Here is a 13,585-nt window from a genome sequence, read left to right on the forward strand (position 1 = left end):
TAGCAACATGCTCATTCATGTTCGCAAAATCCTAAAAAATGCTAGCAACATGTTAAAAAACATTAGCAATGTGTTAAAACATGTTAACAGCAACAAACAACTTGCAAGCAACATGATAAAAAATGCTAGGAGGCTTATAAAATTGTCAAACCTTCAGACAAGGCTTTGTTAAGCCAGCATAAAAGTTTGTCTCAATGAACTTTACTTTATAGTTGACATATTAAAGGTTTTTACAGAGGGGATTTCGTATTACTCTTTTTATCCCTTTATAAATAATCTAATAAAATCTCATTCAAATCTCATACAAATTGACTCAAACTCACTGCCTTTAAAGATGTACATTTATACAGATGCAAATAGATAAAGCACAATAAAATAAACGCATAAATGTGCATTTTAGATGTTTTCTTCTACTAGCAAAAACAAAATGGACCAGTGCATGATAAAACAATGGCTTAGCCTGTAGCAAACCACACTTTCTCATAGTCATGACAGATTTGAGTATGTGTGTAATGCTTTATCAGTATTTCTAATGCGTTTGCAATGTCTTTGATTTGTGTGTGTGTGTATAGACAATGATCCAGACAGCGCAATGGATGACCGAGACAGTGATTATCGCAGTGAGACCAGTAACAGTATACCACCCCCGTTCTACTCCACATCTCAACCCAACGCCTCAGTCCACCAGTATCCCATGAGCCACCAGCACCGCAATCCCCGCGGCTCCTACTCGCGCTCCATCAACAACTGTGACCTTGACTATGACCATCCCAGAGGCATCAGGTGCGAGAGAAAGAGTTGTTTCTGTAATACTCAGTTTTCTGTGTGGTTAAACTGATTCATTCATCATTCATGAGACAATCATGACCGATACAGCATGAGCGAGAGAAGGTGTTTCTCAGCAGGTGTGTCTCTTCGGTTTTCCTTTAATGGACTCATTCATCATGTCTGATCGGCGTGTCTCTTATCGCCCTTTTTTCTGATACTCTTTTTCTTTTCTTTTTTTCTTCTCCCTCCTGGCACAGACCTTTAAATTCGACTGTCTCCTTTGTTTCTCTTCCATTATTCAACAAGATAAGTTTTCATTGATTTATAAAAAGACTTGACATCACCGTGCCTTGCTTAAGGGCTCAATGGATTCTCCTGTTTCCCGGTTAGGAATTAGAAAAGCAGAAGTAGTGCTGACTAGTGTTGTAGTACTGGAGACCAGTCTTGGTCTCAAAACCATTTTTTAAAGGTCTTGGTCTTGTCTCAATTTTATTTCACTTAATTTTTTTCCTGCTTCATATTTCCGATTTGGTTACTGTTTTTAATTAATGGGCGATTGTGTCAAAAATGTCATCAAAATTTAAACAAATCTTATTTTTTATATTATAACATATAATATAATTAAAGGAGACCTATTATGCAATATTGACTTTCATATCGTTTTTGAACATATTTATGTGTCTGCACTGCAGTGTGTGTACAAATCCATCCAGTCCGGCGGTTAATTACCCAATAAATCTGAAACAGTGTCTCAAAATGAGCCATTCAGGAATGTTCACCAATGTGACATCACATTGCACAGGCCCCGCCCATGACTGGAACTTAGCTCCGCCCCTCAATGAGCTGTACACAGCCCGCCATGTTTATCTCCTCGCCAGAGCATTTAACAGCATTATTCAAGTAAGAGATGTATTCTTATTAAAGCTACTAAAGTTATTCAGTCAAGAGCAGTGAGTGATTTTCTGTTTTTCTTTTGTTGTTTGATTCATATTAACAGCATTTACATTACAGTACCACTACTGTATAACAGTCGGTACTGTATATTACGCTGCTTTCACTTTAATACACAGATCTAATATACACATGCGATTTCTTTCCCTGCTGTTTACATTCACAGACATAACTGACTGTGTTTATGTGAACTTTGTGTGTTTTTGACAAATTATCAAATACACAAAAGTGTAATATGTGCAATAGAGAAATTAGTTTAATACTCACATGACGCTGTGCGTATGCTTCGTATTTTGCACTCAGAAAACCATAAAAGTTTAAACTGATATGACTTTAAAACGCATTCAAATAATAACTTTGATGATTTGGGTCTTGTGGCCGGGACACATTGTAGGATTTTGGGCTTTCCCAGGCGAAAGATGACCAATCGTGGTGATTTCTGTGGTTGTGGCTTCTAAAGCTGTGAGAGAGGTTCAAAGATAGCCTGCGATTATTTGATGACAGTGTCAGAAATTTAGCATGATCATCTCACAGTGTGTTTGCTGCTACGACCTATCCCAGATAGCAACATAGTGTCGGCCCAGATCCGGCCCACATCTGGTACACATGGATTCCACACGTACCAGATGTGGGCCGGATCTGGGCCGACACTATATTGCCATCTGGGACATCTACTGACTAGCCAATAAAAATGCAACATGAAATGGCGTATTGATCAATGGTGACATGGCACTAAATCTTAAAACTACTTACCTCAAACTCCATTTACAAAATCGGCATGCCAAGTTGGTCTCTTTTTCCTAGCCATGACCGCGCCCATATTCTCCTCTTTCTCCTCTTTTTTCAGCGCACATAAAGACCACAATTGCCAAAGTGCGATCCATCTCGATTTGTTTACCACTAGCTCATGCTGTTGACGTTTTATTCTTCTATACTAACTTGCGTCGTACCCTACAATTCAATAGGTGTCATCATCATCATCCAGCCTACATACCCAAGTTTATTAGATCCATGTCATACAATGTGATTTGGTCTGTAGCAGGCATTAAATAAGGTCAGAAAAAACCCTGCAGATACCCTGAAGAATGGCCAAATTGCTTGCAAAAAATGTGTAGATTTCAGTCTTTCATCACAGTGAGTTGTTTTCCCATTCTGCCTAATCTTTGACTCACTCTTTGTCGTTTTCCAGTCCGACCGGGAGTTATGCATCCTCAGCCGAGCTCAGTCATTGTAGTACTCAACTGAGTGAAGAGTTCGGCGAGCGAGAACTTTACGACGAGAACGACTCGTACCACTCCTGCCACTCGTCTGTGTCCTACAGCAAGGGCTCGCCCGACTGGGACGAGACGCAGGGGGTGTACAGTGACGAATGCGCCTACAGCAAAGATGGAGGCGAAGAAGGTGCCGTTTATGAGGAAGATGCCGATCTGTACGCAGAGGAGGTGGACATGTACGAGGGTGAGGAGGACTTCAACTATGAGGATGAAGATTTGTATCCGCCGGACGAGGACCAAGAGCTTCCGTTCACTCCTACTCCTTCCAGCACTGCCCAAACGCTGGACGTCCCATCAAGGCCTCCTTTGGAGAAACAGCCTTCGCTTCACCAACAGCAACCATCTCAGATCTCCAGCCAAACTCCAGTTCAACCATCCAATCAGACGCAACCCCAACCTTTAGCCAAACCCCCAAACCAGCAAGTTCCCGCCCCCCAGCAGCCCCCCCAAAAACAACCACCACCCCAACAACAATCCTCAGGCCCGATCCCTTCCGTTCAGTCTTTCTTCGCCATGGCTAAGCCATTGACTGCCGTGTTTGGGTTGGGTGGATCAACTCCTTCACCAACTCCTGCACCAGTACCTCAATCCCAACCTCAACCTCAACCCTTGACAACACAATCCCAAACTCCAATGCCTCAACCTCCCGCCCAACAGGTTCCTCCAACTACAAACAAATCCCCTGAGCTGCCCATCCCTGTGCCCATAACCAACCCCAAACCTCCGGCGCCAGAGCCTAAACCTCCAACCCCAACAGAGGAGAAACTGCCCACAGAGCCAGAGCCACCAATGATGGAGGAACCTCCACTTCAAGAAGAGGATTTCCCCATGGAAGAGCCTCCAATAGAGGAAATAATGATGGAGAGCCCCCCTCCATCTCCTCCTTTTGAAGAGGAGGAACCGCTTCCCGAACCTGAGAGGTATCACGAATATATCTCAACACCCTTGGGTACTTAAGTATATACCTATACTTTAACAGTATAGTTGAAGTATAGGTATATCTCGAAGTGACAGTGCAAAACTGGCCAAAAATTATTTCCGTGCTGGTCCAGGCTAGTTAAAGTTTTTTTTTATCTTTTATGCAGTATTGCACTATTTATTATAAATGTTTTTAAAAAATGTTTACAATTCATGTGCTTCGTAATCTTTAATCAGAATACCTTCCCCGCCTTCTTGCAACATTTCTTGATGATGTCGCAAAGCCAGTGCAACCTGTCACTCAAATGAGATCGACCAATAGCAAACCACAGCCATCCAACCATCCAATTAATTCCCCTGGACAAAATTAAGCCTTTATTTTTTCTTGTTCCAGAAGCCGTTTCACTCGGATATAAGTCACAATAGGGAAGAAAAGGTTACTGGTAATGCTGATTGACAAAGGTAGTCTTGGTAAAGATAAAAAAAACAAGCCTACAGTGGTCTTAACTGGTTCCCCAGCCTGGCCAACTGGTGTTTACCTGGTTTGGATGGTCAACCAGCTTGACCAGGCTAATAATTGCCCAAAACCCCTTTAAAACCAACTAACCAGATCAGCTTGGCCAGCTAAAATGAGCAAACCACATTTATTGGATGATTTAAAATCTGTTTTAAGGATAGTACACCTGGTTTAGATAGTTAACCAGCTTGACCATTCTAAAAAGTGCCCAAAACCCCTTTAAAACCAGCTAACCAGATCAGCATGGCCAGCTAAAATGAGCAAACCACATTTATTGGATGATTTAAAATCTGTTTTTAGGATATTTCACCTGGTTTGGATGGTCAACCAGCTTGACCAGGCTGATTAGTGCCCAAAACCCCTTTAAAACCAGCTAACCAGATCAGCTTGGCCAGCTAAAATGAGCAAACCACATCTATTGGCAGATTTATAAGCTGTTTTAAGGATATTTCATCTGGTTTACAGCGTTAACCAGCTTGACCAGGCTGATAAGTGCCCAAAACCCCTTTAAAACCAGCTAACCAGATCAGCTTGGCCAGCTAAAAATAAGCAAACCACATCTATTGGATGATTTAAAAGCTGTTTTAAGGATATTTCACCTGGTTTGGATGGTCAACCGGCTTGACCAGGCAGATACGTGCCTAAAACCCCTTTAAAACCAGCTTGACTCCCAGCTTGTTCAGCTAAAATAAGCTAGTTGGATATTTTAAAAGCTGTTTTAAGGATATTTCACCTGTTTTAGATTGTCAACCAGTCCCCAACGTGAACAAACCACATTTATTTGATGATTTAAAAGCTGTTTTTAGGATATTACGCCTGGTTTAGATAGTTAACCAGCTTGTCTTCCAGCCTGACCAGCTGATCAGTGTCAAAACCCCTTTAAAACCAGACCAGCGTGGCCAGCTAAAATGCACAAACAACAAATATTTATGCAAGCTAGTGTGGTTGCATCCAAGACAGAGAATTGTTCGATTAATTTTGGATTATACATGCAAACGATCTTGAATGTCTGTGCAGTGAACCGGTGAACGAGGAGCCGAAGGAGCCGGTGGACCCGGCGGTCAGAGCCAAAGAAAACTGGCTTCGACTCTTTGAGAAAGTCCAACGACAGTTGCGGGAGGTGAGAGAGTTTACTAGACTTAACCATCTGTAGAAAGTCTACATTGTTGAGCTATTGCCGGACACCTTGTTTTATGCACAATTTACACAAAAACTCCGGCTGCTCTTGTTTCATATGTGTAGGAAAGTGCAAATCACAACCACAAAATGCTATCAGAATGACGTCCGGAAATCAGAATGGACCCAATTTACTTTCTGAATACATGTTCCTGGTGTTATTCTGAGCAGATTAGTGCATGTTATTCATGAGAAAATAGATGGTTTTCCCTTAAATCAAGCCTCCACAATCCACTGCAATCTCGCTTTCATTTTCTGTCATTCAAAGAGTAGAAGTAAAATGGGTTGCAAGCACTGTTTATTTTTATACCTCCACACATTTTCTGCTTTATGCTTATGATGCGATGAAACACCATGCACTCTAACCGCTGTCATGATTATTTTGCAGTTTGCCACGTCCTTTTTGCTTCTTTTTTGTGTGCGTTATTCTGTTGACTCTTTATCCTTTGTTTGTCTGTTTGTATCCCGCCGTTTTGTCGTCTTTCCAGTCTCTTTTCATTGCTTTAGCGATTTGCATGTTCACTCAGATGACCCATGATGGGACGAGACTGTCAGGTGGGTCCGTTGTTGGTTGTGTGAACGTTTTGTGGTGGTTTTGTGTAAGTTGTTTTGATATAAGCTGACATAGTTTCAGAAAGGCTATTAGACACCCATTAAAAATGACATTTCATGTTTTCACTTCAAACAGTGAAATATCGCAAACATACGGGTTTGCTGCATGAGATCGAAGTTTCTTTGTCACAATGTCATCAACAAAACAAATGAAACAATTCTCAAAAATCTACTTATCTAACTATATTTTATTGTATACAAGTTGAGATGTTGTTATAGCAATATAGCTGTGAAAATACTTTTGTATGCAGACTTTTATTTTATTGACCTTTTGAAATGAATGCACACTAACGTTCAACTGATATGGTTTTGTTGATGGCCGAAAATAGAAAGGAGCGTGACTGATATAATTGGTTCTAAAATAATTGGTTCTGAACAATCATTCTTCCAGTATCATTAGCAGAACGTTCTTTTAATGTTATCTGGTATTTAATAATGTTCTCAAAACGTTAGCACAAAAACGTTTGTACATCTTTCATGGAACGCTTTTTTCCTGGAACATTTTAAATGGACGTTCATCTGATGTTTTTTACTTGTTACTTTGGAATGTTCTCTGAAACATACAAGTTATATTATATATATTTATATTTTATTTAACGTTTATTTCAATGGTTATGGTTTTGCCATTTTTGTGGTGAATACAGAAAACATTTGGACTCTTTGATCAAAGCCGGTTAGCAAATAAAACTAAACAAAACTAATACAACTTTCTCTTTCTCTGTCTTTCTCTCAGGCACGAGGAGAGACTCCGTCTCTGTGGTTTGGTAAAGGAGGGTAAGTCAAAGTCAAACCTTAACTCTAATCTCCAGTAGCTCTGTTCTGCTCTAACTCGACACCCTTGCCTCATTTAGTATGCTCGGTTCTATGAATATGCAAATGAGCCCCGCCTCCACTCACTCACTCACTCAGCGATCCACTGGTTGACGATCACACGTTGATCTGATTGGTTACCAGGTAGTTTGTGACGTCAGAAACACCAGCGATTTCAAAGCGTGTTTTTGAGACTGTCTTTGGTTCACTGCAGTTTTAAGGAGGAAATACTCAGCAATGCTGTCGACTTATGAATTTACACATGCTTTGTCTTAAAGCATATTAAAAACACCATATAGACACATAAACAATATTAAAAGCTTGATTTTCACCACCAAAGTATCTTTTTAGCCTGATTAAATAAGCTCTCCATAAAACAAGCCCACAAAAGAAACATTTTATACAGATACTTCATATTTAATGGCATTAGATGATTTGTAAACTGCATTTAATAGATAGACTTTCATTAAAACATTTAAAATTGGTTTGTAAAACAATTCATTCTTAAGTCAAGATGCAATCAAAGGTATACATTTAAAAAAAAATCTAAATTAAGTGAGTTTGTGACTAAAACAAAAGAAATATCTGTCAAATAAGACAACCATTCGAAATATTTGCTCTCGTTTTCAAGCATAAACTCACTTTTATTCTCAATATCTTCAGTCATTTTGCTTCTCCAGTAAATGCATCTTGATTTAAGATTGTTCTGTGAAACGAGACAGAAACACTGAGGAAGAACATCATTTGTTTGCAGGGTAATCTTGATGAAAAGCACTGATGATGAAGCAATGATGGGTCTGTTTTATTGCATGCTTTCGAGGAAGGGAAATTATTTTTCATGCACCATTATGCTTGTGTTTATCTGTGAAGGATGGGAGGAGCGCTGTACAGCATTGACAGCATGCCTGATCTGAGGAAGAGGAAGACCGTTCCTCTGGTCAGAGATCTGGTGAGAAACACACTGCACAAACTGAAGATGTTTGTGCTTCATCTGCACTGAATTTAGTTCAGTTTTTATAGGATGGTTTGCTTTACTGGTTCCTGATTGAAAAAAATATAATCTTCCACAGTTTTTCCAGTAAATATCTAAACATTCTTAAATCTGGAGAAACAAAATGACTTAAGATATTAAGTCTTGTTTTCTGAAACAAGAACAAATCTCTGCCAGCGTAGCATTAAATCAATTAGCACAATGCTAGCATGTTTTAACATGTCACCAGCATATTTATAGAATTAATTAGCACATTACTAGCATGATTTAACACATTTTTAACATGATTTAGTATGTTGATAGCATTTTTTTATCATGAACTAGCACATTGCTAGCATTTTTATCGCGTTTTAACATGTCGCCAGCATATTTATAGAATTAATTAACACATTACTAACATGAATGAACACAATGTTAGCATGTTTTAACATGTTGCTAGCATGTTGTTAGCATGATTTAACACATTTGTAACATAGTTTAGTATGTTGCTAGCATTTTTCTATCATGAATTAGCACATTGCTAGCATGTTTTAGCTAAAACATGTTAAATTATGTTAGCAATGTGCTAAAACATGTTAACACATACAAATTCATAGTCGCAACATGTTAAAACATGGTAGAAACATGTTACATCATGCTAGCAACATGCTAGCAACATTTTAAAACATTCTAGCAGTGTGGAAATTCGTGATAGAAAAATGTCAGCAAGGTGCTAAATCATTCTAAAAATGTGGTAAATCATGTTAGAAAAATGCTAGTAAAATACAAAACCATGCTAGCAATGTGTTGATTCGTGATAGAAACATGCGAGCAACATGCTACATCATGTTAAAATGTGTTAAATCATGCTAGAAATTTTTTAAATATGCTAGCAACATGTTAAATCATGGTAGCAACATGTTAGCAACATGCTAAATCATGCTAGCAATGTGTTAATTCATGATAGAAACATGCTAGCAACATGATAAATCATGTTAAAAATGTTTAATCATGTTAACAACATGCTATATCATGGTAGCAATGTGCTAATTCATTCTAAAAATACACTAGCGACATGTTAAAACACCATAGCAATTAACCTATCTATCTGTTTTCCGATACACTGTATTGCCTTCAAAAACTTAAAACATTAAGCGTTAAAACTACTTTAAAATTCAAACTTCAAGCTTTTAAAACTTCTTCAAACTTTCTGTTCGCAACATCAAAGTTTGTCTTGATTAACTTTTTTTTTATATAGTTTTGTTTTTTGCAGTGCAATCACAATACACTTTAGTAATTAAAAAGTATTAATTTTATATGTTTATCAGTGTTTTATTAGGACGATAGATTCTTACAGGTTGTAAAGCCTCTGCATATTTATTGGCTGTTTGGGTCGCATTAGTTTCTCTGTTAAGATCATTTAAATGTGAGTAACAGTCTTTTATCTTGTTTTCTTTGCTTCTGCTTTCTGGATTCAGGCTATGGTAAGGACATGTTGTAATTAATCTATATTACTGCACCATTGTTTTTCTTTTTGCAAATACTGTCGACACCAGTGTTTTATAGTCCACATTTTTATGGAGCCTGAAAGTTTGTCTCAGAGGAAAGTTTGCTATGGATTTTTCATTAAGTATCAACTTTGTCTTTTGGAACTTTTTTTTCTCAAATTCCTTTGAAGAAATAAATCAAGACACTTCGATCTCTTCTAAAATACTCGAGGATATATACAACAACAAAAAAAAATCTTAGGAGAAACATCTGAGAAGTCTCTGTGTGTGTGATCTCTGTGTGTTCAGTCTTTAGTGCAGAACTCTCGTAAGGCTGGAATCACGTCTGCCATGGCCTCTAGTACACTCAACAATGAGGAGCTGGTAAGTAATGCGAGTCTCTTTCACCTGATTAAATTTGACCAATCTTTCTATTAAAAAGCCATTTTTGTCACTTGTTTAAAAGTAAAGGCTCAGCTGCGGGTGAACTGTGTGCATTCTGAACCCTTAGAAAAAAGCATTGTGTCTCGAGTTTGGTGTGTTTTAGTGTTGTTATTGTTAACTAAAACTAGAATCGTATTCAGATATAAAGCTGAAATAAAACTTAATGTCCCTGTAAAGTTAAAATTAAGTGTGTGTTCTGAGTTTGTCACACCACAGAAAAATGTGTTATTAGCCACCCAGCCAAATTCGAATGATAAAAAAAGCCGCCAAGTGAATAAAATAAGCTATCAAAATCTTGAAATAATGAGCAGTATTCTAGCAGTACATCTCTAACATTTATAATCCGTTTTGATTTTTTTTTTCCGAGCATGTCTTTGCGTCATTACGTCACATCTGTCCACATAAAGAAGAGTCTCGGCTAGTCGGCTATGAGTGTGAGGATGGTGGAGATTTATAGCCTTTTCTCACAGCACTGGATATAATTACACTCATCAATTTGATGGAGGATCCAGAAAGGTTCAAACGACAATCACCAGGAGATTCACCCGCTGTAAAACGCGAAAGACTCGGACTTCGGAGAAAAAAAAGAGAGTGCAACCGGCTCATGCAAAAACAAGGATAATATCGGAAGGGCATTAAATGTAGTCACGCAATGCTGATGTTGTTAAAGGGATAGTTCACTTTGAAATTAAATTTTGGTATGTTTTAGCTTACCTCAAGGGCATCCAAGATGTAGGTGTTTTTTTTTCCGCAGTAGTTTCAATTTTGATATTTTTAGGTCAAACCGTTCTTGTCTGTCAGTCCTATAATGCAGGTCTGTGGTCACTGTCTCAAAGAGCATGCACAGAGTCCAAATTAAACAATTCCCCATCGTCCAAATTAAACAATTCCCCATCGTAAGTACACATTAATGGCCTAAGACACGAAATGAGCGGTTTGTGTGAGAAAACGAACAGTATTTATATAATTTTTACCTTTTGTACACAGCCACGTCCAAGTGATCACGTCCGGCGCATCCTATTGTGTGACGTGTGCGCAGACTGGTGCATAGATATATATATACACTAGATTCCGCCTCGTTCCAATGAACTGCCGTAGACAAGGCGGCATCTATTGTATATCTCTATGCACCAGTCTGCGCACACGTCACACACCAGGAAGCGCCCGCACCTTCAGATCACTTGGACGTGGCTGTGTACAAAAGGTAAAAACGATATAAATACTGTTCGTTTTCTCACACAAACCGCTCATTTCGTGTCTTAGGCCATCAATGTGTACTTACGATGGGGAATTGTTTAATTTGGACGATGGGGAATTGTTTTAATTTGGACTCTGTGCATGCTCTTTGAGACAGTGACCATAGACCTGCATTATAGGACTGACAGACAAGAACGGTTTGACCTAAAAATATCAAAATTGAAACTACTGACAAAGACACCTACATCTTGGATGCCCTTGAGGTAAGCTAAAACATACCAAAATTTAATTTCAAAGTGAACTATCCCTTTAACATTAACAATTTGAGAACAAAGTATAATTTGCACGGTTTGACGTGATATGATAAGCGATCGTTAGATTTAATCGGCGCGATTTACTGCAATGCTTTTTTCCCCTTAGTTGGTCAGAACATTAGTGGATGTTACTTGTTCAGAACATTTTCTGGTGAAAATTCCTATGTTGGTCATACTTCCAATAGTATAATCTGTGATTGCGAATGCCAGGATCCACACCGGCGGCGACTGACAGACACACATTCTCCTCAAAACATCGGATTCATCCGCGCTGTGCCGTGCCGAAGCACAACGCACGTAAAGTTGATAATTCCGCGAATAACTGCAATTGCAGATTTCGAACAGAGATGGTGACAAAGAGGAAAAACTGCGGACTGCAGCTTTAAGTCGAAACTAACACTGTTTTTTGTGGAAGTAACACCGGTGTGTTTGTGCTCCTGTAGAAGAGTCACGTGTATAAGAAGACTCTCCAGGCCCTGATCTACCCGATCTCCTGCACAACCCCGCACAACTTCGAGGTGTGGACGGCCACGACGCCCACCTACTGCTACGAGTGTGAGGGTTTGCTGTGGGGCATCGCTCGCCAGGGCATGCGCTGCTCCGAGTGCGGGGTCAAATGCCACGACAAGTGCCAGGACCTGCTCAACGCCGACTGCCTGCAGAGTGAGATTTTAATGCTGATGTGCCCTATTTTAACGATCTAAGCGCATGGTCTAAAGCGCACAGCACAAGTGCACTTAAATCGTGTCCGAATTCACTTTTGCTAGTTTAACAACGGGACAAATGAAGAGTGAAAAGTGTGAGATTTTAATGCTAATGTGTTTTTTAGGTTCTGCCATTGTGCAATAACACTGTACATATATGAGGATGGGGAGTAACTTCATTTAACACACTGTAAAAAAAAAAAAAAAAATCTGTTAAATTTACGGTAAAAAACAAACGGCAGCTGTGGGTGCCTGAAATTTACCGTAAAAAAATACGGTAGCAACATTTTAGGTTTTACAGACTTAAATTTACAGTAAAAAAAACGTATTTCATTTTCATTAAATTTACCGTAAAAAATACGGTAGCAGCATTTTATGTTTTACAGACTTAACTTAAATCTATAGTAAAAAAAACTTATTTCATTATGTGATATAGGGTTAGGTTAGGGTTAGCCTAACCTATTGTCAACATTAGGCACCTTTAAAGAATTAGTTCACTTTCAAAAAAATTGTTTGCTGGTAATTTACTCACCCCGATGTCATCCAAGATATCCATGTCTTTCTTTCTTCAGTCGAAAAGAAATTAAGGTTTTTGAGGAAAACATTCCAGGATTTTTCTACACAGAATGGACTTCAATGGCAACCAACTATACCAATGTTCAAAGAAGGTTCAGATGTCCGTCTCAATGCAGCTTCAAAGTCTCGACACGATCCCAGTCGAGAAATAAGGGTCTTTTCTCGCAAAACGATCGGCCATTTAAAAAAAATAAAAAAAATAAAAAAATATATATATATATACTTTTTAACCACAAATGCCTGTCTTGTACCATCTCTGAGATGCGCCACGTATTACGTCATCACGTTGGAAAGGTCACAGAAAAAATAAAAATAATAATAATAATAATAAATTAAAACAAAGATGTTGGAGGAGAAAATGAGATGACACTTTTCGCTCTTCCCTCCTTTTTGAACCGGAGTACACAGACAAATAACTTAGATAGATGACGTGGCCTTTCCAGCGTGATGACGCAATGCGTGGCGCATCTCAGAGATCATTTGTGGTTAAAAAATATATAATTTTTTTTTTTTTTTAGAAAATGACCGATCGTTTCGCTGGATAAGACCCTTATTTCTCGACTGGGATCGTGTCGAGACTTTGAGGCTGCATTGAGACATTTGAACCTTCTTTGAACATTGGGATAGTTGGTTGTCATTGAAGTCCATTCTGTGTAGAAAAATCCTGGAATGTTTTCCTCAAAAACCTTAATTTCTTTTCGACTGAAGAAAGAAAGACATGGATTTCTTGGATGACATCGGGGTGAGTAAATTATAAGCAAAAATGGTTTTGAAAGTGAACTAATCCTTTAAAATAGCATAAATGGGGCACTTTAAATTAAGATCTTATAGCTAGACAAATTACTGGAAAATGGAAAGTTTTAGAAA

The 13,585-nt window shown here is 38.6% G+C and overlaps 2 protein-coding genes across 2 annotated transcripts in view; one reads left to right on the forward strand and one right to left on the reverse strand.

Moving 5' to 3' along the window:
• Positions 1-13,585, reverse strand: part of mbd3a (methyl-CpG binding domain protein 3a) — a 177,048-nt gene that overhangs the window by 91,779 nt on the left and 71,684 nt on the right. The gene's annotated exons all lie outside the window — the stretch shown is intronic.
• LOC307161960 (protein unc-13 homolog A) overlaps positions 1-13,585 on the forward strand; it is an 83,485-nt gene that overhangs the window by 38,512 nt on the left and 31,388 nt on the right. The window contains exons 9-15 of the mRNA XM_079876945.1: positions 573-783; positions 2,909-3,913; positions 5,446-5,548; positions 6,950-6,990; positions 7,897-7,975; positions 9,793-9,867; positions 11,882-12,101. Of these exons, the coding sequence (XP_079733071.1) occupies positions 573-783; positions 2,909-3,913; positions 5,446-5,548; positions 6,950-6,990; positions 7,897-7,975; positions 9,793-9,867; positions 11,882-12,101 (1,734 nt within the window). The remainder of the gene's footprint in view (positions 1-572; positions 784-2,908; positions 3,914-5,445; positions 5,549-6,949; positions 6,991-7,896; positions 7,976-9,792; positions 9,868-11,881; positions 12,102-13,585) is intronic.

This window comes from Squalius cephalus (assembly GCF_949319135.1).
Source record: "Squalius cephalus genome assembly, chromosome: 7".
Lineage (NCBI taxonomy): Eukaryota > Metazoa > Chordata > Actinopteri > Cypriniformes > Leuciscidae > Squalius > Squalius cephalus.